At 36.0% G+C, this 27933-nt stretch overlaps 2 protein-coding genes and 1 long non-coding RNA gene across 3 annotated transcripts; all 3 read left to right on the top strand.

Annotated features, from left to right (window-relative positions):
* Positions 1-894: 894 nt before the first annotated feature.
* Positions 895-15379, top strand: LOC135074292 (pickpocket protein 28-like). The gene is made up of 11 exons (XM_063968571.1): positions 895-899; positions 1774-1903; positions 3363-3445; positions 3978-4098; positions 7148-7293; positions 7759-7867; positions 10029-10168; positions 10306-10409; positions 10686-10833; positions 10956-11132; positions 15262-15379. Exons 1-11 carry the CDS (start codon positions 895-897, stop codon positions 15377-15379), a joined length of 1281 nt encoding a protein of 426 aa, XP_063824641.1.
* A 6008-nt stretch (positions 15380-21387) lies between these two features.
* On the top strand, positions 21388-23068 carry LOC135074289 (uncharacterized). The gene is made up of 3 exons (XR_010257800.1): positions 21388-21536; positions 21929-22058; positions 23004-23068. It is a non-coding gene; the product is annotated as an uncharacterized LOC135074289 (long non-coding RNA).
* Positions 23069-24660: 1592 nt separating this feature from the next.
* On the top strand, positions 24661-27460 carry LOC135074290 (pickpocket protein 28-like). The gene is made up of 7 exons (XM_063968569.1): positions 24661-24683; positions 24865-24973; positions 26264-26356; positions 26541-26680; positions 26836-26966; positions 27073-27135; positions 27228-27460. The coding sequence occupies exons 1-7, from the start codon at positions 24661-24663 to the stop codon at positions 27458-27460; spliced, it is 792 nt and encodes a 263-aa protein (XP_063824639.1).
* Positions 27461-27933: the final 473 nt, after the last annotated feature.

The following is a 27933-nucleotide window of genomic DNA, read 5'->3' as shown; positions in this document are numbered from 1 at the left end:
ATGTCTTTTTTTTTGAGAATTTGGATATTGTTCCTGTATGAAAGTTGTAACAATTGCATTGCTACAATCACTGACAGGGACATCTTATAGATAGTTGTGGGCTTATAATCCAGTGTAAAGACGTGAGTGACTGAATTTCTTGCGCTGCTTCTTCTCAGCACTGGCCCATTTATTGTTCCGAAGCAGTGGTAGGGTTATACTGGGTTATACTACTATATAAAATTAAATGAGTTTAATGACACGAAGTGCTAAAATGTCTGTCTGAAAAACACTTATCAGAAACAGACAAAAGAGGTTATTCCCCCGTAATAATGACTAATTAATCATAAGTCGTAACGTTTTAATTGAACCTGAGTGCCCTCAGTTTTCACACAAAATTACATTTTACACCGCGCATGTGTGCATAGCTACCTCACCCACCAATTTATTTGTCTTTATCAATAACTAGAGGCCGCCCGCGACTTCGTACGCATAGATCCCGATTTACCCCCTTAGGGGTGGAGATTCGTAAAATCCTTTCTTAGCAGATGCCTACGTTGTAACATCTACCTGCGTGCCAAATTTCAGCCTGATCCATCCAGTGTTACGCTAGCGTTATCATGTATAAGCGATATTATGGCCTGCATTTTTTATCCTCTTATTAAAAATAACCTTACGTAGATACCTGCAATTAATTTGTGACTTTTACTAGAAATGACTACAACCACAATATTAGTAAGCTTGTAGTTAGATATTTAAATGTCTAATTAATTATTCCAAGTAAAGCCCAAGGGTAGTTTTAGTGGGAATAGAAACGTGCAATTTACAAAATGGATATTTTACCTAATTGGAAAAAATCGTGAAAACATTTCATTTGTGTTGTGAAAGTGTAACTCTGAAGTCGCAATTTTCAGCATGAGGTAAGTTTATGTTGTAGATTATAATTTCGTCCTCGATTACTGCGTTTATTTTGTGTAAGAATGTATAAAGTGTACCTACATTCTTCGTACGTGATTCTTCCTTTATTAATTGTTGAAGAAATGTTTAGAATTGTTATAGAACTTTCTGTTTGAACTGATCTAAAACTAACATTTAATTTTATAGTTCGGTGTAATTAAGATTTCGATTGACCTCGCAAATGCAAACAAACAACCATTTTCACTTTTGTCGATGCTTTATTTATGGCATGAGGCGAAGGTTTCACACAAATAATACATAATTTCAGTGAATCGAGTGGGACCGAGAGACAAGTCGTTGGGGAAGTATGTCTCAGAAGGAAACGTCAGAAAAAACTTTTAAAAGAACTGCTTCAAGATTATTCCAAAAACACAACCCTTCACGGACTGAGATACACTACTGAAAAAGGCCTTCACATTATTGAAAAGTAAGGAGTATTTATAGAAATAAGTCTTATACAGTGAGTTTTGGATCGCCCTTCTGATACTTAAGACGTTGTTCTTTGCTAAATTTGTAAATTCAAAACGTACAATTTAGTGTGTATGTTTTTGCTTTCATAAATAAGCGATGTAACAACTCATTATACCTAAACTAAGTTTGATTTAAATTGTGATGAAAAAATCTCCGATTTTGGAAAAGCGTTATTCTTTAGAAGCGCGTTTCAAGTTCTACATAGTTACTAGTATGTTCGCTACAAACATTTATGGCAAAACTTGATTTTTCACGATTTAAACATTATTTTTTATTAATATGAAATAATTATACGAATAAGTTTTTTAATTTTTATTTTTGTTATATGTTACCTAATTATAATTTATTATTATCTTTTTTCCTCAGGATATTCTGGCTCGTCACGTTCATTGTGAGTGTTGCGCTGTCCTTCTACCTGATATCAAAGGTCTGGAATAAGTGGAATACGTCTCCCGTTATTGTCAGCTTTGCCGATAGACATGTCTTCGTTGATAAGGTAAAAAGACTTGCAGTCACTTTAATCCTTCAAGCTTCGCGAATCTATACACAATATACAGGGTGTTAGGTAAATGGGTATATGAGCCGACACTAGCCCATGTTAACATGGGCATATAAATGGTATGGTGAAGTCAGAAATTTGATATCGTCATTTAATTTTTTTTAATTGTCATACAAAATAAATGTTATAAAATCCGATTTGTATGAAAATTTAAATAATTAAAATGAAGATATCAATTTTCTGACTTCACCATACCATTTATATGGCCATGTTAACATGGGCTAGTGTCGGCTCATATACCCATTTACCTAACACTCTGTATAAGGTCACCTCCAAAAGACAGACGAAATTTTAATAGGGCATTTAATTATATTAGAAAAATTGGACCCTAGCATTAAAACTAAAAAAAAATAGGCTAGTTTCTGTTTTTACTTTTCTTCAAACTAAATTCTATTTTTTTTTTAAGACCATCCTGTTCTTAATTTGGTTTATCGGCCCTCTCTGTCATTTTCACATTATTTACATAAGCTGCTGAACGTGACGTCCTTGTACACGGATGCACTGTCTGGCACGATCGATGCCATGCCTCCGGACCGCACGGAGCACTTCGGGTTCACTGGACATAACATCAAAAATACTCGAAAACTAGCATTCTAAAAATATGGTTGTATTATCTAAAACCAATTAATTAAAGATGTTTTATTTGTCCCTTAAATCTCCTCTGTCTTTGGGAGGTGACCTTTTATAAAATCAATTGTTACGCCGTAATCGGCTACCGCCTGGGGGCTGAGAGGTTAGTAATTTAGAAATGTTTTTTTTTTAATTTACGATTAAGATTAAGGTATAAGTTCGTAACATCCACGAAGACGCGCCCGACCAATATTTGGTCGAGGGAAGCACGGGGTGCGGGGAGTTTGATCCGAGCAATCCGAGCGTCATTATTGTAGTCTGCGTGTGCACTCATGGATGATTACACTGAAAAAAAAAAGTTTGGTTACTGCTTACACAACAACAGTGACCACCAAACACTTTGGTTATGAGGAACAAAATGTTGTGTAAATTAACACTTTCCTGGACAGTGAACTGCTAATAGCCGTCATAACAATTAAACTTCTATTGTGTCTGGGTTACTGTCCGGGAAAGTGTTATTCAAATAATTCTGTAGTGAGCTAGACTTAGTTTGGTTATATGTAGTTAACACTTAGTTCAGTGGTCACTTTTGTTGTGTAAGTAGTAACCAAACATTTTTTTCAGTGATAAGCGTGTACCAATAACACTCAAACATTAGCGGAAGAAATTGTGGGGCGTGTCATCGTGGATAAAACGATCTATGCATATATATCAAAGTTCAATCTTTGAATAATGTAATACAGCGTACATACAGGTGTACAAAGATCGAACTTTGATAGAATTTTATTGAGATTGTTTATTGGTGGGACACACGTTTTCGTTTCAGGTACCATTCCCAGCAATAACAATTTGTCCCGCAGTAAAATTTAAGAATTTCAATTACACGGCGAAACTTATAGATGTAGAACAGTAAGTAAGATATATTTCCAATTAAAAAATATACGTATGCAGGGTGGAATTTTGTCATGCTACCTGGAGGGAAAGTACTTACTGTTAATACTGTCAATAGAAAGTTTAATTTAAAGAAATATTCCTTTATTTTGGAAAAGAAATAGAACTGCATTCAAAGATTTCCAAAAATTTGCTTGCCACATCCGGGAATCGGACCAACTAAAATCTGTTAAAAATGACTTTCTGTATTTTTATTCCATCGTTGGTTAGGGTTAAGTATATGGATGAAATCTCGCTAACAAACTTGATAAATAAAATGAAAAGAAAGCCATTAAATCTCAAATTATTAATAAATAACATAGTACGGTAAGGTGAAGAATTTTCGGAAATATGTGAATGCAGTCCTCTTTCTTTTTAAAAACAAAGAAATGTTGTCTTTGAGTAAAATTTTCTATTTACATTATTAAGAGTACTTTTCCTCCAGGTGGTATTACAAAATTCCAACCTATATACATATTATACGTATAATATTATTTGATTCAATTTTCAGTCGTAAAGTCATTGACAATGACACCATGGCCACAGCTAGTATCGTGAACTTATTTTGTGACAGGCCAAACGTGGCGCTTGCTCAAAGACTGCCTGATGACTGGATGGATATATTGTTAAATGTGAGTTTATGTACCTATACATATACACTCAGCGGCACGGAATTTGGCCCAAGCCTAAACAACCAGATATGAGGCCAAATAGGTGTTGCATACCTAAGTTTCGTGTGACATGTTAACAGAACATTTGTTTTTGTTAATTTAAGAGGCTAGTTTAATAAAAAAATGCGTCTGTTTAACTTTTTTGACTCCAGAAACGCATTTCGTTGTTGGAGCGTAAAGAGTACGGGTAAGTTTAAATTCGATATTAAATGTTGTAAGGGTTTGGCGTTTTGTTTTTTGTTTTTAAATTAATCTTAGGGTTATTCTCGTTTCCATAATTTGAGAATAATGCCCATTACTCCAGCTCAAGTTGCTCAAATAGTGTTGCTTAGAAGTCAAGGGCGTACGCAGCGGGAGATGGCTGAAACTTTCAATTTATGGCGTACAAACTTAAGATACACGTTAAAAAGGCATGACCAGACCGCTTTTTACACAAGAAGACCAAGAAGTGGGGAATTAAAATATAGGTCAGCGCGCGATGACCCGATTATCGTGCTTGCAATATCAAGAAATCGGGTTCTCACTACCTTTGAGATACGCCAGCGTTTACAAACAGAAAGCCCAGTAAATGTCAGTGAGCACACAACAAGAAGAAGGATGGAGGATCATAACCTGCATACTCGAAGACCAGCTCGAGGAACAGAACTTCTCCGATACCTTCACGAAGTGCGACTTACGTATTCTAGAGAACATGCAAATTGGACGCAAGGCTAATGTAGCAAAGTTCTATGGATCGATGATTGCAGAGTCACCTTGAGAGCTCCAGACGGCCGTGGAAGTGTATAGAGAAGGTGCGGAGAAGAGTTACTACGCAAACAGACAGTTTTCATAAAGTGTTTACTCCATTAGTCTAACGTCCAATTTGCATGTTCTCTAGAAAATGTAAGTCGCACTTCGCGAAGGTATCGGAGAAGTTCTGGTCCTCGAGCTGGTCTTCGAGTATGCAGGTTATGATCCTCCATCTTTCTTCTTATTGTGTGCTCACTGACATTTACTGGGCTTGCTGTTTGTAAACGCTGGCGTATCTCAAAGGTAGTGAGAATCCGATTTCTTGATATTTCAAGCACGATAATCGGGTCATCGCGCGCTGACATACACCTTAATTCCCCACTTCTTGGTCTTCTTGTGTAAAAAGCGGTCTGGTCATGCCTTTTTAACGTGTATCTTAAGTTTGTACGCCATAAATTGAAAGTTTCAGCCATCTCCCGCTGCATACGCCCTTGACTTCTAAGCAACACTATTTGAGCAACTTGAGCTGGAGTAATGGGCATTATTATCAAATTATGGAAACGAGAATAACCCTAAGATTAATTTAAAAACAAAAAACAAAACGCCAAACCCTTACAACATTTAATATCGAATTTAAACTTACCCGTACTCTTTACGCTCCAACAACGAAATGCGTTTCTAGAGTCAAAAAAGTTAAACAGACGCATTTTTTTATTAAACTAGCCTCTTAAATTAACAAAAACAAATGTTCTGTTAACATGTCACACGAAACTTAGGTATGCAACACCTATTTGGCCTCATATCTGGTTGTTTAGGCTTGGGCCAAATTCCGTGCCGCTGAGTGTATTAATTTTAACAAAAACATAAAACCGACTCCATATACATCCTCTAAAAAGTAGAAAAATAATTACTTATTACTTTTACCTATTATAATTAATTAGGACGAATTACTCGTATAGTATTTTCATGATTGATAAATTTGGAGTCGGCGCTATGTTAATGAAACGTAAGAACAGTCACCTGTGATGTGACCCAAGTCCGACAGAAACGAGACATACCTACCTCAGATTTTTTGTCATGTCTTAATTAGTTAAATTATATATTTATTATATTAGAAATCTATGTTTAACATCGAAATATTACCCTTTGTTTTTGTTCAGGCGTTTTATTTTAAATATTTTTTACAATGTAAATTATCGATATATACATTTAAAAAAAGACTGAATAATAGATAATAGTTAATCCGCTGGCAGCGGAGCAGGGCCCAAGCTACCGGTGGTCAGGGTCTCTGACTTTATCATGGAATGTAGCCAGATACCATCCCCAGTCTGTGCACAGGAGCTATTGCAGTTATTGGAGAATGGACTAGGGTTATGGATGAAGGATGGATGGACTGGTTACTGGGCTATGGATGGAGACTACGGGTCACCTGCCTGGCTCATAGTCTCGGACTGAAAAAATGGCAGGCGGTGACTAGCCAGCAACTAAATGGGCCCCACCTGGCGTCATGGGTCGTATAGACCGGACTGAGGGGCAACATTGGCGTCTGCCAGCTCAGGGGTGTAGAGAGATATGAGTTGAGAGTTACTCGCAGCGTTATGCCCTTTAACACTCCCACCCCCGAAGCATATTATTATAGCTCTAGCGACTCCACTCTGGCCGGCCGGTTAAGGCAAGCCAGAGGTGAAAGTCCTGCAGACCCTCTCGGATTCCACTTCGGCAAGCCGAAGACGACGGTCTTGACAGACTCTCGGGAGCACTCGGATTAATAACTGGCCCCGTGGTGTCGCTACTCACCAACAGCTCGCCACGAAGGTTATTATTGCAATGTGTTGTAGCCTAGGCAAAGTGTATAAGTGTAGCCTTAGCTAAATAAATAAATAAATAAATAAAAATTCATTTATTTCCAAATATACTTGTATACAGAGTTATTACCGAGTCTTCCCGGTAAGTAGTCAGAGACACTTGTATTGGGAATAACTCGCTACTTCCCATTAGGATATCTCTAATTAATTCTAGGAGTGTTAGTTCACTAAGTAAGCATTTACTTTGGTATGTAAGAAAATTACAGCAGTATATTGTAATAAGTTATGGTTGATTACTGACACTCTTTCATTGACATAGAAAGATTTACGCTTAATGATAGTATATTAAAAAAGAAAAGAATAGGATAATGCTCGTATATACCTATATTTTCGAGTAAATACATTAATTCTTAATACATACTTAGGTATACCACTTGTATACTCTCTACCTTTGTGATAATAATGTGAAACTTTAGGTGTCGATGGATGTAGATGATATTTTCTTCCACTGCAAACTCGGGGGACATGATTGCACGAATCTAGTAAAAAGAGTGTTGACGGCGGATGGAATTTGTTTTAACATAAACGGTTTAGCAGCTAATAATATTTTGAACTACGATAAGTAAGTACCTGATATTTTGTTTTTAAGTAAACCTACGTTGTTTTATCTTCTTTTTGTACATAATTTATTTTTTATAACTTTCTCGTTTCATGATAAAATATAATAAAAGTTCGATCGATTTCAATAGTTTTATACAGATACAGACATTACAAGGTAAAAGTAAGTTAAGGATCCTTAAATAAGGGTGTAAATATCCGTTAAGAACGGATTTTACGACACTTTACTCCTAATGGGGTAAAACGGGGGTTGGAGTTTTGTATGTTTCACGTGGGTGAAAGTTTGAGCAAAAGCTAATGTCTGTATAGTGGGTAATTTACCTATGTATATTAACATAACGGCGTTGAAATTTATGTATGAAAAGTATTTGTGAATATTATATGAAATAATTCAGAAGCTATTTGACTTTCGAGTGATAACTGAAAAAGATAATAATATTAATGTACCTATAATCTTTTTTATTTTCAGTATACAAAAAGAATACAAATACTCATTTAATGAACATGAGGCGAGTAATTGGACATTAACTGAAGGCTACACCAATGATGACGTAAACGCCTACCCACATCGTGGCCAGGTAAAAAAACTAGTATAAAATTAAATCAGATGTCATCCTTGCTGCTAAAATCACAAATAACTTTACCTGACAAATGAAGTCAAGAATAATAAACAAGATTTTTATTTATTAGAGAGTTAATGCCAGTGTAACGCAATTTACGTAAGGTAGTTGTAAATCAAAACCTTTTGGTCTATTAAAAAATATTTGACAATCTTCTTTTGATAAAATACAATAACGAATGATTGAGAGCGCCATCTAGTCTCTAACTACATTAATTAAAAGTGTATGTGGCCACCACACCTAGATAACGTAAATTGACTGAATCTGACCGGTCACGATGGTCAAATACCATAAATGACCGGTCAAAAACGGTCAAATTTAGTCAATTTGACTCGACATGACTGTACTACCGCTGAATAATTTATTTATTTATGTACCCAATTTATAAGCAATTATAAATGAAGGAACGTTAATTTGTAACGAAGCCGCTGGCGGAAAGCTAGTTTGTAATAAATTATGAGAAAATAAGACGTCATCAAGGTTGACGTGCGCAGCGATGCTTTTTTTTGAAGGGACGCGCGCTGGTAGCTTGATGAGTTTTTCCAGCTTCACCGGGCAGAGTGGCGAGTACAGAAGGTACTCTAGCCGTTTGGCGATCGTCGGTGCGCGTGCCGACGAGGCCGAGTGTGGGCTTCAACATTGCTATTCACCTATAAATGCTTATGAGCGGGGTGCGGGGCAATTGCGTAGGGAAAGAAAGAGAACACAATAATTCATTACAAAACACTTATTGTTTCAAATTAGAAGTTGTAGACTCACTGTAAAACGTTTAACTATAATAAATCATTACCAACCACTTTTTTATTGTTGTAGACTTTTATCAATCACAAAATCTAAGAAAAAACTTAAAAAAGTTGTAAATTATTACTGAAATCAATTTGACCGTAAATGACGGTCAGTCAAATTCAGCCGCTTTAGTCTTTTTTAACACTAACCACACCATAAATCGTAATAATAAATGTGTATGGTCATATCAAAACAGCACATACATATAAATTGTAGAGACGACAGCGTAAGTAGTACTGTGAAATCTTGAATGTAGCACGAAATCACCGCGCCACCGATGACGCTGGGTCATAATGACCCGTTTTAATTTGACGCAAGTCTATCTCGCTGTGCAATCGGCGTTACAATAAGCGGATCTACGGGGTGTGTACTATATCTTTAGCTACACGAATGCTCGAACCAAAAAATTTACGCAGAAACAATATTAATGGACGTTTGAAAATGCCTCGGTTCAATACGACCCAGCGTCAATGATGCCAGGTGATGCTAATAGGTAACGTGCTCTTGACTGTGTTATATTTCTTCCCCAGGAAAGTGAAATTCCCTATTTAAGCCTACAGCTGCTTGATTGGGAATCCAAAAAAGATAAAAACTGTAATGTAATATTTACTGGTTATAAGGTAAATATTCAAAATATTATTATTTAGATACAAAAAAAATTTTTTTTAAACCATATAATAATTAGCCGTGTGGTGACGGCAGAGTAGAATACATTTGTCACCAACCCCTACTCTTCCCGCGGGCGTCGTAAGAGGCGACTTAGGGACTACATATCAAACAGAGAACGGGCAGCAGCGCTCTCTGAAAAACATAAATCTTTTAAACTGCGATCTCCAACCCGCCTGCCAAGCGTAGAGATTATGGCAAAACCCTCCAGTATAGTGGAGGAGGCTCATAGTCCAGCAGTGGACTGTAAAGGGCTGTTGATGATGATAATGATGATGATGATGAACAAATAAGGCGACTATTGGACAATATTGAAACTAACAGCAGCGTAATATGACTTCAGCTTAGCATAATTTAATTCAATATATCTGTCATTATAAGCTCATTTAGTTTCCACTGCAGGAGCACAATCCTCTCTTAAAAAAATCCTGGACAGTAAATATAAAACTTCTATTGTGGTTACTGTCCGGGAAAGTGTAAATAACCAGAGGCACATGAGGAATTTCACTTAAGCTCACAACCCAGGCCAGACGAGTTTACGAGATGTCCATATCTGTTTTTTATTAGCCTTTTACGAGGATCCATAAGAATGTTCATAATCCAATCTGCCGAAACCATGCGGCAAATGAACTAGAAATGATTATAAAAAGCTCACTTTTTTGAACAGATTTATTTGCACCACCCAGCCGATTGGCCTCAGGCGCGGCCTTACTATTTTGCAGCTCTACCAGAGCAAGTATCATCCATGGCTGTTGAGTTCTCTGCAGTTTCTACCAGCGAAGATTTGAAAGCAGTTGCATTAAACGTGTATGTGTCAAGAATACCGATTATTATTGTAGGTGTTAAAGTTCATAAAGAAAATATCGTCAATTTTATACTTTAACCGCTTTGTTTCTGAATTTATTAATTTTAGGTTTATGGTAATATTATTTTTTATGTTACAGGCGACAATGCTACTTTCCAGAAGAGAGGCCGCTGAAATATTTTAAAATATATTCCTACAACCATTGCAAACAAGAATGTTTGACAAACTTCACCTACTCATGGTGTAGATGCGTAATGACTTATATGCCATGTTTGTATTAGTTTATTTTTAAATTACTATGAAATTGCCTAGATTCTTAAATTTTTTACAAAAGTTTTTGTATTTTTTTTTTCAGTTCATACTAACCAAAAACTCTGTTCATCATGGAAACAAATAATCTGTTCTATAACAGTTAATGGTTAGTTTCAAGAATTATCTGAGCTATGCAGCAAATACCAGGATTACCGACATATACCCAAATAACAAATTATTTTCGTTTTGGTTTTAATTTATTTTTAGATGCTTTTTTAATTGGAGGCAGTAAACACCTGCAAAAGTGTAAATGTCTACCAGCATGCAACTACATACAATATGACGCTGAAATACATAAAACAGATTATAATTTGGATGATTTTCAGTTTATATTGAGAAACAAAAGGAAGAGTTTGTTTAGGTCGTTGCTTGGCTTGACAAATAACAAATGGTACGTAGGTATAACTTCGAATTTTGTAAAGGCAAGCAAAGTAAGGCACAAACAAGCTTACATAATATTAATATTTTTTTTTTTAGGATTCAAAAAAGTACAAGTGTGCATATATTTTTCAAGGAACCAATGTTTATGGCTATACATCGATCAGAACTGTTTGGGATAACCGATTTTCTTGGCATCTGTGGCGGTCTTCTGGGCTTATTCTTGGGATTCTCATTCTTAAGCATTGTGGAGATCTTCTATTTTCTCACTTTTAGGTAAGGTAATCAAATGATGTATCTTCTTAATCTATACCTACTAATAATATAAAGAGGAAAGATTTGATTGTTTGTTTGAAGGGAATAGGGTGTCAAACAAGATACGTTCAGAAATTAATATTGCGATTTTATAGCTAAGTTCAGACATTTTTTACTGGTGCATAAATTGCAATGCCAGATTGTTGTTGTTGAGATGCCAGTTTTTTTTCTAATTAAATCCATTCTTACTCCCTTAAAATGTATGAAACTTGGGTCCGTTTTCTACTTCTACTAATAGATAATGTTATTGGCTATCGCATGATATAAAATATTTATATAAAGGCACTGGGTCTCTATCAGAAGGAACTCTAGGGGTGGAATCTCCATTGGCGTGGGTTAACGGGCAAGGAGATAATATCTTGGATGGTTGACAATCACTTTTCCTACAATTTAACGTTCCACCAAACTCAACACGCTTTCAAAGATAACCTCGCAGCCGCCTGCTCACACTTGACATGACACAACTGATTGACAGTTATCTTTTTCTGCGCATCAGTCGGGTGTTACGTTTAGGAATCACAAACCTTCTGCTCTACAGATTTCTACAGATAACATAATATTAAGATTGGTACTATTAATCATCAATAATAATTTGCAGCATCTGACACGGCCAGCCTGACTATCGCACGGCCTCGTGCGCTTAGTCCAGGGTTTGTCCATCTGTAAACATTCAATTTCTTATTATCACAGCTCGTCCATTCCTGACTACAGAGCGTGCGAATATCAGATCGTAGAATCACAATAAATACAGCTGATCAGGGCGTGATGACCCTGGATCAGGAAACCAAACCATTACAGCTGGCCCGGGCGCGAAGCCCGACCAGGAAACCAAAACATTACAGCTGGCCCGGGCGTGAGGCCCCTTCGACCAGGAAACCGGGGTTTAGGTAACATGGCCCGACGCGCAAGGCTTAAGCCAAGGCTCCTTCAACCATTTACCTCAAACCGCACCACTACTACTGCTGATCCAGGCATGCAGCCATGCGACCAGGAAACCAGGGTTTAGGTAACATGGCCCGACGCGCAAGGCTTAAGCCAAGGCTCCTTCAACCATTTACCTCAAACCGCACCACTACTACTGCTGATCCAGGCATGCAGCCATGCGACCAGGAAACCAACATTACATCAGCGTGGCCCGGGCGTAAACAGCCCCTTCAACCACGGCAACAGGGTGGCCCGGGCGCCCTTGGCCCGGCCCCCTCAACTCACTCACTCACAAAGGCCCTTCCAGTTTACGTCAATCACAATAATTTCCGTCAACCTGCACCAACTCTCAATGTCTGAGCCAGCATCCTCCATGTAAAACTTGATGAGTTGCGTAGCGTAGGTGTGCATGCTGAAAGATTTATCTCCTTTGAATAGTGCCCTTCGAATCCCACTTCTGATAAAGGCACTGGGTCTCTATCAGAAGGAACTCTAGGGGTGGAATCTTCATTGGCGTGGGTTAACGGGCAAGGAGATAATATCTTGGATGGTTGACAATCACTTTTCCTACAATTTAACGTTCCACCAAACTCAACACGCTTTCAAAGATAACCTCGCAGCCGCCTGCTCACACTTGACATGACACAACTGATTGACAGTTATCTTTTTCTGCGCATCAGTCGGGTGTTACGTTTAGGAATCACAAACCTTCTGCTCTACAGATTTCTACAGATAACATAATATTAAGATTGGTACTATTAATCATCAATAATAATTTGCAGCATCTGTGTCCGGCGCCGACATATACAGGGTGTTTGGCGCATCGTGTGCCAAAATTATTTGGCGGATAGAATGGGTCATTTCCTATATTTTCAGCCCCCATAACACGTTCCATGCCAGGCGGCTACTTTTATATGAATTTTTTTAGTAATTTCACCAAAATACCCAAATCGCATCATTTAATTTCGATTTAAAAAAAACTACTAGGCGTAGCCTCAAAGTAAATATTTTGTTTTGACGTGCTTTGATGTAGAGTTGCATCAAATTTAAATTTACTGGCAAATATCATCTAGTTTTTTTTAAATCCAGCTTTGAAGTTTTCCGAAAAGTAAAAATGGACTGAACATTTAAGTTAACATGGCTATAATAAAAAAATTAAAAGAGATAGCGATCTTCGGATTTTATCAAAACTTTTCTAGTCTATCCCCAGTCAAACGGTATACTAATATTGTTTAAATAATAACAACAACTTCACAAATTCCTTAAATTAGTGCATTGACTCTACTCGGAATGATATTCAAATTTTGAAGTTTGAACCTTTTTTTTACTTTACAATAAGTTCAAAGCAGGTAAAAACTTAACAAAATATTTACTTTGAGGCTACGCCTAGTAGTTATTTTTTTAAATTGAAATTAAATGATGCGATTTGTGTATTTTGGTGAAATTACTAAAAATTAATATAAAAGTAGCCGCCTGGCATGGAACGTGTTATGGGGGCTGAAAATATAGGAAATGACTCATTCTATCCGCCAAATCATTTTGGCACACGATGCGCCAAACACCCTGTATATTAATGTTAAGTTACCCACGTTTTCACTTGTTTTTGATGGAGGAGGTGAAAACTAAAAATGAAAAACTTAAATCCTCGTATATTTGCGAGAAATGGGTCAAGCCGAAAATTTGAAGTACAATCGCGAGCAAACATATGGAATCACTCCATTTGTTTCGAGCAATCACAAAAACTAAATGACTAGTAGAAGACAAATAAAAATGATACCATTTTAAAGGTAATATTATAATCTTTAAATTGATACCACAGATACATAGTACATACATAGTCATTCAGTTCTTAATATTGCTCGGATCAAAACACAAGGTGGTGATTCCATACTTTTGCTCGTAAGTATATTTTCATCGATAAAATTGTCCATAGATTACGCCCTTAAAGTTTGATCACTATATGCCCGGACACACTGTATAGTCTGCACCAACCATAGAATTACGTTCTAGTATGATTAGTGCTATACATTGCAGTATACATTGTACTTACAACAGCAAAAATCTGATTCACCTTGACACATATCCACCAAAAATATCATAATTGCCTTCACATACAAAGTTAATTGTTGACTATAGAAGTTTGTAGTATTTGTTGATGAAGGCAAATATTGATTTTGTGAAGTCACCTTTGTTTTGTTTGTGACAATATTTTTATTTATAAGCTATCGTTCGTTTCGAGAAGCTTTATGAACACTTATTGCGCATGTTAATCTCAATGCTCAATTCAAAACTATCTATACAGGGTGGAATTTTGTAATGCGACCTGGAAGGAAAGTGCTCTTAATACTGTAGATAGAAAATGTTACTCAAGAAAACATTCCTTTATTTTTGAAAAGAAATAGAACTGCATTCAAATATTTCCAAAAATTGGCATGCCACACCCGGAAATCGAACCAACTAAAATTTGTTAAAAATTACACCTTGTATTTTTATTGCATCGATCGTTAGGGTTCAGTTTATGGATAAAATCTCTCTAAGAACAAACTTGATAAATTAAATGAATGGAAAACCATGAAATCTTAATTTATTTTAATTATTTACAGAAAAAAATTATGGTATGGTAGTGAATTTTCGAAAAAATTTCAAAAATCTCTGAATGAAGTTTCTTTTGTTTTCAAAAATAAAGGAATGTTTTCGTTGAGTAACATTTTCTATCTACAATTGTTAGGGTCCTAACGAATATTAGTAAGAAATAAAATAGTGGACTGTATAAAAATAGGTGCTGTATTCTCGCCAGCCTAATTTACAATTGATTATCTAGGATACGCGGTAATCGTGCGTCGACGGTGGTGTCCATAGGCGAGTGTGTGACCCGAGCGCAGCCGATGATGACGCTGTCGGCCCGAGGTGACGTTAGTCATCGTACGCCGCCCGCACGTCTCCTCCCGCGCGTTGTTGGGTTCCCAACAACAATATTAAGAGCACTTTCCCTCCAGGTCGCATTACAAAATTCCACCCTGTATAGATAGTTTTGAATTGAGCATTGAGATTAACATGCGCAATAAGTATTCATAAAGCTTCTCGAAACGAACGATAGTTTCTTGAAGAACGGTGCCATTGATGTATGCCTTTAACCTATAGTATTAAACTTATTATTTCGTTTAAGGGTCTACAAAACAATAACACGCGATTTGAAGACTGAGATATCGGAGAACCTGCCAGGCATTCGAGACGTCGAGAAGTTACATGACGAGATCACAGAACCTCCGCTGAATCTTAAATAAAGTTCTGGCAAACGATGAATAGACAATGCTGGAAATTGGCGTCTTTTTTTTTCGCGCGGCCATCGACCAAACCTTGCGCAAAACTTGCGCGCAAAAAGCAAATCTAGTATGTAAAATCATCAAACTTCGAATGCTCGTAACTTATTTCAGACTGAGTTTAGAGGTATGCATGCCATAGTAAGTTTGGTTTATTACACTATTTTGTAATCAAAAAACAAAGTTTGGTCGATGGCCGCGCGAAAAAAAAAGACGCCACCTTCCATACAAAATCTGGCATTGCCATTTTGATGAAGTTATCAAATTGCAATGTGAAATAGCATTTAAGATTTTAGGGTTTTTACTACCATTTGGTGTGTCAGGTGGCAGGAAGGCGACAGATGCATTCCGCTACTAACCGATCAATATGGAAATCATTATCAGGGCCTAAACTACTTCTGACTGTTTTTTGCAGTTAAAAGTGATTTTGACCGATCTATAGGTACTTAACATTATAAATGCGAAAGTAATTTTGTCTGTCTTATTTTCACGCCTAAACCACAAAACCGATTTTGATGAAATTTAGCATAGAGATATTTTGAGTCCCGGGAAAGGACATAGGACAGTTCGCACCCTTAATAATGAATGGGCACAACTCCAAAATTCCGTTTTTTGGGAAAAGCCAAAAAACCAATCGGCGGATCGCGGTTTTTCACATAATTGGCTCTAAAATCTTTATTTTATCAGCTACAACTTTCAAGTTAAGCATACTTCATCACTGGTATCTGTTATATAATTTGACATGAGACATTTTTGAAAATATTGATTATGAGTATGTAAAAAAATTGTTTAAAAAAAATTTTCAAAGTTAGGCCTTTATTTTACTATTTCTGTTGTTGTGATTTTGGGTATTACTTGTATTTGTGCCCATTTAATCCTTAGGCTGAATTGTTTTATATGGCATATTCCCTAATATTGCTCTCTAATATTTAAAAATAAGTGTATTATTCGATTTTTATATTGATTTACGCCCAATAACATTGGGGACAGTTATTGTGCGGTATAGTAGCTTATAGCCAATTCAGTATAAGAGTAGGGTGCTGAATACTAGAAAATTATTAGATATGTCTAATTAGATTAAAATAAAGACTATTAGCTATTTCTCTGAGAAAACCGACATGAAAATACTAATTTTATGCATTCAAAATATTTTTACTTAGATAGATAGGGACTCTTACCCTATAAAAATTATCAAATAAAGAAAAAACCTACAAAAACTTTTCTGTAAGGTTTTCTGTTATGGATTTGTTCAGGATAATCACTTATTAAAGTCCAACAGCCAGTTACCTAGGTATCTTTTTTCCACTATCCTGCTGTCCTGGTGGAAGGAACCGTTCTTCTTGTCCCTTACTATAATCACCCACATTATGTGGGAATCAGTTCAAATGGCTATTGTAAAAAATACAATTTAATACTCAAATTGGCGTGTGTAATTTTTGAAGGATTTTAGCAACCAATTTTGAACACAAGAATATCTATTCTGGTGTTCTAACATTCCCCAAAAAATATTTTACTACTAAAGCACCTTAGCCATGCTTCAGATTCAATTTGTGTTTTATGGTTTACAAATACAGTCTTTTATAAGAGCACGGATTTGCAGTCCATCGAAGATAGCTGCTTTTAATTTTTCCGTACTCATCATCATTTTGCTTTTGATCATTTTAGTGATTAGAAAGCTCAATACATATCTTTGGCCCTCCAAATAGAAGCCCTTTACGTCCTGCTTGACTTCAGTATTGCAAAGAGTCTAGGTACACAAGGTTTACGACGATATTGGTCACCCAATATTTATTATTTTGTACAATTTTTATCCCAGAGTATGCTTGGTTTGTTATCACAAACTCCGTGATCTTTTTTCTTTGCTTTTGTGTACAATATTTACCACATACGAATAAAAACTGGTGTTAACACAAGATTACATTACGAACTAACATTTTTAAGACAAAAAGCACTTAAGAACTTAAATTTAGACAAACTGAAAATTTCAAGGTCTAATAGCTGATCAGTAAAATTGTAGTAACTTAATACGTGAAAAGATAATTTTAAAATAAATTCGATGTATCCTCAGTCCTCAGAATCTGAGTGATTAATTAGCATCAATTTATGTGACCGTAATAAATTAAAGAATATAATTATAAATTATAACACTAACATATTAAAGTAATTCACCTTTTGGCTGACTAGTGCGTTTATTCATGAAATAAACAAAGAAAAAAGCCAACCCGAGCCCCGAGCGAACGTTAATAGCCTTAACACGTAGGTATGTCTCTTATTTTATAAATCATTAGTTTATTTGTCGGGAAGTATTTCATAACCACCGCTTTATTTCTTAGCATTGCGATAAAACATTCTATAGGCTCCTAATCAACCAATAGGTATGAAAATTAATACCAAGAAGCAAATTACTTTTATACGAGAGTTATAAATTTAACTACAAACACCCATCCATGGTCCGCCTAACTAAAGTTAAAGTTATATTTTATAATTTTCTATGATTAACGGGACTTTATCAATGTAATAAAAATGAAAATGTAACATATTATTAGAAATATATGGAATTAATTAGACTTAGCTCACTAACACTTACTTAAAAGTTTGTCACACAAAGGCACAACTCCAAATTGGACCACAGTCGCGGGGGCCGGATTCGACAAATATCGGCATGTCTCTGATTCAGCCCTTCTAGCGGGAAGATAGATGAAAGTATGGAAGGGGCACAAAATGTAGAACTCTTTAATCTGATCATTGTTTTCGATTTCTGTGAAAGCCATCTTGTAGAACTGACGAAAATATGCCTCTCTAGTACAAAAAGTAAAAAACCAAAAATTTTGAGTTGTGCCCCTATATTATTAAGGGTGCGAGTTTTTATCCCGGTTTTTGAAACAGGGACGCGGGCAATAAAGTTTTTCTGTGACAGACAAAATTCCATGCGAGCGGAGCCGCGGACGGAAAGCTAGTGGACGTCTAAATCACAAGGCGAAACATGTTAGTGGAAATTCAAAATCTGTTTGATTCACTTGTCCCCTTCACACTGATATTGAAAGAAGAATGGTTAAACATTTGAAAATATTAAGGATAATCACATACCTAATGTTCTGATGTTTTAAAGAAGAAACCGAGAGGATATAACTACATACATGGATTTTGAGATGCCTCAGTTAATTATTGCAGAATAATTAACTTAGATGGCACTATAATCACTAAACTGATTGCAACTCGAACAAGAGTTCCTGTTAGCCAGTTTCGTTACCTAGGTTGGAACTTTGTGGAACAGTACTGTAGTCCAAATTATTGAGGCATGTAGCAGAAGCAATGCGATACTGAAGTACTATTACCACCCGGCAAGTGGCAAGTGGCAAGTGGCATAGCCCGTTAGCAAGTTGAAGTGGTAATTGGAAGGGTACATAGTACGTAGAACTGATGGCCGATAGGGCAGCAAGGTTCTGGAGTGGAAGCTACGTACCGGAAAGTGCAGCGTAGGACGTCCATCCACAAGGTGTACCGACAATCTTATAAAGGTAGCAGGAAGGCGCTGGGTGCAGGCCGCCACCAACCAGTCTTTATGGAAATCATTGGAGGAGGCCTATGTTCACCAAAGGACGTCCTATGGCCGAAATTATGATGATGATGAAATGGCCATTAGGATGAGAATAGTCTAAACACTTTACATAACGTTAGATATAGGCCAAGAGCTTCCTCGTCATGGTAAAAAAACAGAGTTTTAACCCGGCGAGGATGTGGTACAAAAAGTATAAGTCAGGGATATGGAGGGTAATTTTGTAGATGTTTTCCTACTAAGCGGTAATTCAAATATATTTATCAAGAAACTTAAGTAGCAGTATTAGAAGCTGTCATAAGCATGCTTTCAAATTAAAATAAATATTCTTAATCAGTCTTGTACCTATGGTATTCTTGACAAAATTTCGACTTTTTACGTTTGCTCACGACGTCTTTTTCCTCTCACCGGCAACGGTTTACTCGCTAATGTCATGCAAAGGGGAGTAAAATTCAATCAATCCAGCTACTGAGATTCTTAACAGCACACGGCTGCGGGATAAATAACTGTACACAAAAATAAGAAGGGTGGGGTCAAATTGACCCCGCCACATCCTCGCCGGGTTAAGTATCGCATGAAATTGTAAAACAATAGGTTGGTAAATTATGTTGTTAATGATGATGCAGTAATTTTCTTGACCAATGTTGAAATTTGTTGATTATTTAATTTTATTTGTAATTGTGAATTTTGAAAGAACCTAAGTTGATCATACTTACATTGTGTATGTCACACTTACATAACTACTGGGCTGAGTGTGAGTTTAGACCAAACGTCCTCACTAGTGAACGCGTTAGAAAAATGTATGAAAAATTTAGTTTTTGAACGTTTCCGCTAGGGGCGCTGTACAATCCGTACTCTCACTAGGCCCTTTGTTTACTTAGTAAATGTAACTTGCACGTGTAACAATCACTTTATGAAAGTCCGGTCGTACTTTAGTGGCCGTCATGTTATGTTTACAATAATAGAGAAATGCATCATAAATCATTCATTAAATGAGTAGCTAGCAAGTCGACTTTATTGCTTTTTAACCTAATAAAAATCGTAAAACATACATGGAGGTTATTTAAATACACCTGGATGTAAGGAATCTAAATTTTAGCTTAGAACGTCAACTGCCTGGCCACCCTGTATAACACACGTCTTTTCGTTACACTCTGTATCTGCCATTCTATATTTAACTTTAACCTCACACACAAGCATCAATTAATATATTAATTATCTTAAAAATAAAGTATTTTAAATCTAGCTGGACTTTTACTCATTAAAATATTTTCATCTTTCGTCATCATGGAAATCAATGGGGGAGGCCTATGTTCAGCAGTGACTGAATGAATTGATGATGATGAATACGTCATGTCAGTATATTACGTTAATAAGTGATTCTGACACAAAATCAGTTATTTCCTGTAATTACTTTGATGAAATTAATTAAAATTAATGGAATGTTAGGTTTCTATACAATAAATAAAATAAATTTCAATACAAACAAACCATCAAAAAATATTTTCTCTATTTAATATTTACTGTAGGTAGACAGGGTTTGCTGTGTCACAAAAAGAGCTATGTACCCTTCTAGCTACCACTGTAGATAGGGTTGCTGTGTCACAAAAAGAGTTAGGTATGTACCCTTCTAGCTACCCAAGCTTTTTGGTGTGTCAGCGATATGGCCTGCTTGAATTCAGCATTTTTTCATCATCTTATTAAAAAGTCTTTCGTGGGAACCTGCAATTAATTGTAACATTCTACAGCAAAAACATGAGTAGGTACTCCCGTAGTACAAATAAGCTGTTTAATTTCTAATTAATTACAAATTAATTATCCTTGTGCAGCCCAGGGGAGGTTTGTAACGGGAATAAAAACGTGCAATTAACAAAATGGATAGTTGACCTAATTAATCGTAATTGGCAATGGTCGTGAAAATATTCCATTCGTGTGGTGAAAGTGTAAGTCTGAAGTCGCAGTTTTCAGAATGAAGTAAGTTTATGTCGTAGGTAATAATTTCATCCCCGATTACTGAGTTTATTTTGTGTAAAAATGTGTAAAGTGTAACTACATTTTTTGTGCCTAATTCTTCCTTTTTAACTGTTGAAGAAATTTTAAAAATAGTTATAGAACTTTCTGTATGAACTGATCTAAAACTAACATTTATAATTCGGTGTATAGACCGTTTCATCCATGAAGACGCGCCCCACCATTCTTCCGCTAATGTTTGAGTGTTATCGGTACACGCTAAATCATCCATGCGTGCACACGCACACTACAATAATGACGCTCGGATTGCTCGGATCAAACTCCCCGCACCCCGCGCATCTCTCGACCAAAAATGGGTGGGGCGCGTCTTCGTGAATGAAACGATCTATAATAATGGCATTTGGCGAAGGTTTAACACAAATATAATTCCAGTGAAGGGGCCGAGCGACCAGTAGTCGGGGAGGTGTGTCTCAGAAGGAAACGGAGGAAACGTCAGAAAAAACTTCTAAAAGAACTGCTTCAAGATTATTCCAAAAACACAACCCTTCATGGACTGAGATATACTACTGAAAAGGGCCTTCATATTATTGAAAAGTAAGGAGTATTTATAGAAATAAGTCTTATACAGTGAGTTTTGTATCGCCCTTCTGATACTTAAGACGTTGTTCTTTGCTAAATTTGTAAAATTCAAAACTTGAAGAAGGGACTTTGTAGGAGGAATCAATAATAATAATATCTTTCATAAAAATAAGCGATAGATATAACAACTCATGATGAACTAAGTTTGATTTGAATTGTGATGAAAAAGGCTCCGATTTTGGAATAGCGTTATTCTTTACAAGTGCGCGTTTCGAGTTCTAGTTACCAGTAGGTATGTTCGCTACAAACATTTAGGGCAAAACTTGATATTTCACAGTTTATACATTATTTATTTAGTCTTTATTTTTGTTATACCTATGTATATTATTATTATCTTTTATCCTCAGGATATTCTGGCTCGTCACGTTCATTGTGAGTGTTGCGCTGTCCTTCTACCTGATATCAAAGGTCTGGAATAAGTGGAATACGTCTCCCGTTATTGTCAGCTTTTCCGATAGACATGTCTTCGTTGATAAGGTAAAAAGACTTGCAGTCACTTTTAATAATAAATATCTATCACGGCACATAAACTAAATAATATTGTAATAACATAAATGGTGACTTCAATAAATTAGGGATGATTGTTGATCACATGATACATTTCTTATGAGATTTACCTACCTAATATTATAATTACCTACCTAATCTACACTAATATTATAAGAGGAAAACTTTGTTTGTTTGTTTGGTTGTAATGAATAGGCTCAAAAACTACTGGACCGTTTTTAAAAATTCTTTCACCATTCGAAAGCTAGATTATACACAAGTAACATAGGCTAAATTTTATTTTGGAAAAACATAGGGTTCAGTCATCCACGCGCGCGAAGCCGCGGGCGGAAAGCTTTTTATTTATAAAAGCGAAAGGTCTCACTGACTGATTGACTGACTTACTGACTCATCACGAAATCTCAGAAACTACAAGTGCTAGGAGTCCCTTTTGCATGGGGGTTCCTTTTAGAACGTAGGTGCTCACTAAGAACGGATTTAACGAATATCCACCCCTAAGGGTGTAAAACGGGATCCACGCGTACGAAGTCGCGGGCAGCCGCTAGTATTATAATAATTTAGAAATGTTTTTTACTTACCAGCACTGATTAGGTACGATTAAGATTAAGGTAGGTATAGTTCGTATCATCCACGAAGAAGCGCCCCACCAATTTTTGGTCGAGGGAAGCGCGAGGTGCGGGGAGTTTGATCCGAGCAATCCGAGCGTCATTATTGTAGTGTGCGGGTGCACTTATGGATGATTATGCGTGTACCGATAACACTCAACCATTAGCGGAAGAAATTGTGGGGTGTGTCATCGTGGATGAAACGATCTATATCAAAGTTCAATCTTTGAATAATGTATAGGTGTACAAAGATCAAACTTAGATTGAAATTGATTGAGATTGTGTATTGGAACACACATTTCCGTTTCAGGTACCGTTCCCAGCGATAACAATTTGTCCTGCAATAAAATTTAAGAAGTTTAATTACACGGAGATACTCATAGATATAGAACAGTAAGTAAGATATTTCTCTAATTATAAATATAAATATTATATTAATTTCTAATTATAGGTACAGGGTAGAATTTTGTAATGCCACTTGGAGGGAAAGTACCCTTAATACTGTAGATATAAAATGTTACTCACAGAGAACATTCCTTTATTTTTGAAAAGAAAACGAACTGCATTCAAAGATTTCGAAAAAAATTTCGAAAATTTTTGGAAATCTTTGAATGCAGTTCTATTTCTTTTAAAAAATAAAGAAATGTTTTCTTTGAGTAAAATTTTCTATCTACAGTATTAAGAGTACTTTACGTTCAGGTGGAAGATTCTTTGAATCATTGAATCAATTTTCAGTCGTAAAGTCATTGAAAACGACACCATGGCCACAGCCCGTGCCGTGAACTTGTTTTGTGACAGGCCAAACGGGGCGCTTACTAAAGAACTACCTGATGACTGGATGGATAGATTGTTAAATGTGAGTTTTTTATTATATTAATTTTAACAAAAAGATAAAACCGACTCCAAAAACATCCACTAAAAAGTAGAAAAATAATTCACTTTCTTATAATTAGGACGAATTAGTAATAATTATCATGTTTGATATTTTTGGAGTCGGTGCCAAGATTATGAAACGTATGAAAGCCGGCAAAGTGTATACCTATTACGAGAGGGCGTTCGCGTTCCTTTACGAGATCGAATCAGAAATGAGGAGATTCGTAAACAAACAAGTCGCTGACATAGCCCAACGGGATAGCAAGCTAAAGTGGCAATGAGCAGTACGCATAACTGATGGCCGATGTGGCAGCAAGGTTCTGGAGTGGAGGCCACGTACCGGAAAGCGCAGCGTTGGACGTCCACCGACAAGGTGGACCGATGACCTCATAAAGGTAGCAAGAAGGCGCTGGATACAGGCTGCCACCAACCGGCCATTGTGAAAATCATTGGGGGTGGCCTATGTTTAGCAGTGGACGTCCTATGGCTGAAATGATGATGATTATGATGATGATGATAACTGACTGCTTGCTAAATAAATTATTCATTAATTTTTAAATGTAGTAGTATAAATGAGAGATCACTTGTTGAGTTTAAGTATTATACAATTTTATGTTCTGCAAAGTAGAAATTAATAGAATGAACATCATTTCGTTTTATTAATTACCTCTTTTATAATGTTTATACTCTGTACCTTTGTGATAATAATGTGAAACTTTAGGTGTCGATGGATGTAGAGGATATTTTCTACGGCTGCAATCTCGGGGGAAGTAATTGCAAGACACTAGTAACAAGAGTGTTGACGGAGGAAGGAATTTGTTTTAACATAAATGGTTTAGCAGCTAGTGATATTTTGAATTACGATAGGTAAGTATCTGATGTTTTTACTTTTAAGTAATCCTACGTTGTTTATTTTATTTTATTTTTTATTACTTTCTCCTTTCATGATAGAATTATATTATTATAATAAATAGTTCGATCGATTTCAATAGTTTTATACAGATACAGACATTACAAGGGTAAGTTAAGGTACCTTAGTATTTGATATGATTGTAAATATCCGTTAAGAACGGTTTTACGAAACTTCACCCCTAATGGGGCAAAACGGGTGTTGGAAGTTTGTATGTTTCACGTGGGTGAAGCCTTGAGCAAAAGCTAGTGTCTGTATAGTGGGTAATCTACTATTTACCCATGTAGATTAATAATATTTCGGCGTTGAACTTTATGTGTGAAAAGAGTCTTTTGACTTTCCAGTGAAAACTGAAAAAAAATAATATTATGAACTTTTTAATTTTCAGTATACAAAAAGAATACAAATACTCATTTAATGAACATGAGGCAAGGAATTGGACATTAACTGAAGGCTACACCAATGATGATGTAAACGCCTACCCACATCGTGGCCAGGTAAAAAAAACTAGTATAAATCAGATCTCAACCTTTCTGCTAAAATCCCAGATAACTTTACCTGACAGATAAATTCAAGAATTATCAACAAGATTTTTATTTATTAGAGAGTTAATGCCAGTGTAACGCAATTTACGTATATTATGTAAGGCAGTTGCAAATCATAACCTTTTGGTCTATTAAAAATATTTCACAATCTTCTTTTGACAAAATACAATAATGAATGATTGAGAGCGCCATCTAGTCTCATACTATGTACACTCAACATCAAATAAATCGCACCTCCCGCGACGCGAACTTTAAAGATTTTCTTTTGACACAATCATGGTGCCCCAACAATATTGGTGTTATTTGAAAGCCTAATAAATAAACTTAAAGAAAAACACATTTAATTGTTTTATAAACAATTAACAGGTACCATAAATGTGACTTGAAAAAAGGCCGCACTGGGGGCTCACCTATGGGACCAAGTAAACCAATTTTTGTGGTTATAAAACCAAATAATGATCTTACATGTCCTTTTTAACAGATGGATAGCAATTAATCCCAATTTAACAGTTTTATAGCCATAAAAGTTGGCTCAAGCGTAAGTACCTATTTTTTGAAGAAGTGACTCTGGATCCTTTTAAAGACACATTTTCGGGACAAAAAACTTTCCTTTAATGAAATGAAGTTTAGAACTAGGCTTCCAAATGGTACCAATGTTGGTGGGAAGTGGGGATGCATACGTTTGATAAGTGCTTGTCGAGGGAGGTGCGATTTATTTGATGCCGAGTGTATTAATGGCTAACTTTGTGGCCACCACACCATAAATCGTAATAATAATATGTCTATCAAAACAGCACATAATATAGAGACGACAGCGTAAGTAGTACTGTGAAATCTTGAATGTAGTTTTTCTAAGTACAATTTTAACCAGGGTCAATGACGTGAAAATAATTTCAAATATGATATGAAAATTATGATATTAACATTAAACACTATATATATAAGCGAATAAAAAAGTAAGCCACAAAATCACCGCGCCACTGATGACTCTGGGTCATAATGACCCGTTTTAATTTGACGCAAGTGTATCTCGCTGCGCAAGTGGCGTCACATTAAGCGGGCCTACGGGGCGGGTAGGGGGGGCTGTAATGTTATCTTCAGCTACACGAACGCTCGAACCAAAAAATGGACGCAAAAATAATTACGTTTAAAAATGCCTTGGGTCAATATGACCCAGCGTCAATGATGCCAGGTGATGCTGATAGGTAACGTGCTATTGACTATGCTATTTTTCTTCCTCAGGAAAGTGGTGAAACTCCCTACTTAAGCCTGCAACTGGTTGATTGGGAATCCAAAAAAGATAAAAACTGTAATGTAATATTTACTGGTTATAAGGTAAATATTAATACTTAGATACAAGAAATTATGTAATTTTTAAACCATATAACAAATAATGTGACCCTTAGACAATTTTGAAACTAACAACAGCTTAACATGACTACAGAATTTAACTCAATATATCAGTCATTATTAGCTCATTTAGTTTCCAATGAACTAAAAAGCTCACTTTTTTGAACAGATTTATTTGCATCACCCAGCCGATTGGCCTCAGGCGCGGTCCTACTACTTTGCAGCTCTACCAGAGCAAGTATCATCCATGGCTGTTGAATTCTCTGCAGTTTCTACCAGCGAAGATTTGAAAGCAGTTGCATTAAACGTGTACGTGTCAAGAATACCATTGTTCTTGAAGGTGTTAAAGTACGACATTGCCGTTTTGTATGGAGAAAATATCGGCAATTATAATATACTTTAACCGCTTTGTTTCTGAATTTATTAATTTTAGGGTTATGGTAATGTTATTTTTCATGTTCCAGGCGACAATGCTACTTTCCAGAAGAGAGGCCGCTGAAATATTTTAAAATATATTCCTACAACCATTGCAGGCAAGAATGTTTGACAAACTTCACCTACGCACGGTGTGGTTGCGTCATGACTTATATGCCATGTTTGTATTAGTTAATATTTAAATCACTGTAAAATTGTCTTGATTAAAAGTTTTTGTATTTTTCAAACTACTTACGATATTTGGTAAAATTATGTTTTTTTTTCAGTTCAGACTAACGAGAAACTCTGTTCATCATGGAAACAAATATCCTGTTCTATGAGAGTTAATGGTTAGTTTCAATAAAAATCTGAGCTATGCAGCAAATACCAGTATTACAGGCAAATAACAAGTTATTTTTGTTTTGGTTTAATTTATTTTTAGATATTTTTTCAATGGGAGGCAGTATAAACCTGCGAAACTGCAGATGTCTACCATCATGCAACTACATACAATATGACGCTGACATACATAAAACAGACTATAAGTTGGATGATTTTCAGTCTATACGGATAGACAAAAGAAAGAGGTTGCTTATGTCGTTGCTTGGCTTGAGAGATATCAAACGGTACGTAGGTATAACTTTGAATTTTGTTAAGGCAAGCAAAGTAAGGTAATATTACCTATACAAGCTTACTTAATATTAATATTTTTTTAGGAATAAAAAAAGTACAAGTGTGCAGATATTTTTCAAGGAACCAATGTTTATGGCTATACATCGGTCAGAATTATTTGGAATAACTGATTTTCTTGGCATCTGTGGCGGCCTTTTGGGCTTATTCTTGGGATTCTCATTCTTAAGCATTGTGGAGATCTTCTATTTTCTGACTTTTAGGTAAAGTAACAACCGGTTCAAATTATGTTAACTGACATTAACTGTATAGGCATACATAGCTCCGCCAAGATTAGTTGAAGTACGTGTAGGTGCCATTGCTGTATGCTTTATACCCATAATATTAAATCTCTTATTATTTCGTTTAAGGGTCTACAAAACCATAAGACGGGATTTGAAGACTGAGAAATCGGGAGACCTACCAGACATTTTCCACGTCGAGAAGTTACATGACGAGATCACAGAACTTCCACTGAA

Source organism: Ostrinia nubilalis, chromosome 8, assembly GCF_963855985.1.
Source record: "Ostrinia nubilalis chromosome 8, ilOstNubi1.1, whole genome shotgun sequence".
Taxonomy (NCBI): Eukaryota; Metazoa; Arthropoda; class Insecta; order Lepidoptera; family Crambidae; genus Ostrinia; species Ostrinia nubilalis.
This window is presented reverse-complemented; position numbering and strand designations above follow the sequence as displayed.

Bases quoted from the DNA above. Each gene is read 5' to 3' on its own strand.
- LOC135074292 (XM_063968571.1), top strand. The intron at 1,904-3,362 runs GTAAAAAGACTT...TTTTCGTTTCAG, and splicing joins GACATGTCTTCGTTGATAAG to GTACCATTCCCAGCAATAAC. The intron at 7,868-10,028 runs GTAAAAAAACTA...TTTTTTGAACAG, and splicing joins CCTACCCACATCGTGGCCAG to ATTTATTTGCACCACCCAGC.
- LOC135074290 (XM_063968569.1), top strand. From the start codon at position 24,661: ATGGGGCAAAACGGGTGTTGGAA. The intron at 24,974-26,263 runs GTAAAAAAAACT...TTTCTTCCTCAG, and splicing joins CCTACCCACATCGTGGCCAG to GAAAGTGGTGAAACTCCCTA. The intron at 26,357-26,540 runs GTAAATATTAAT...TTTTTTGAACAG, and splicing joins TAATATTTACTGGTTATAAG to ATTTATTTGCATCACCCAGC.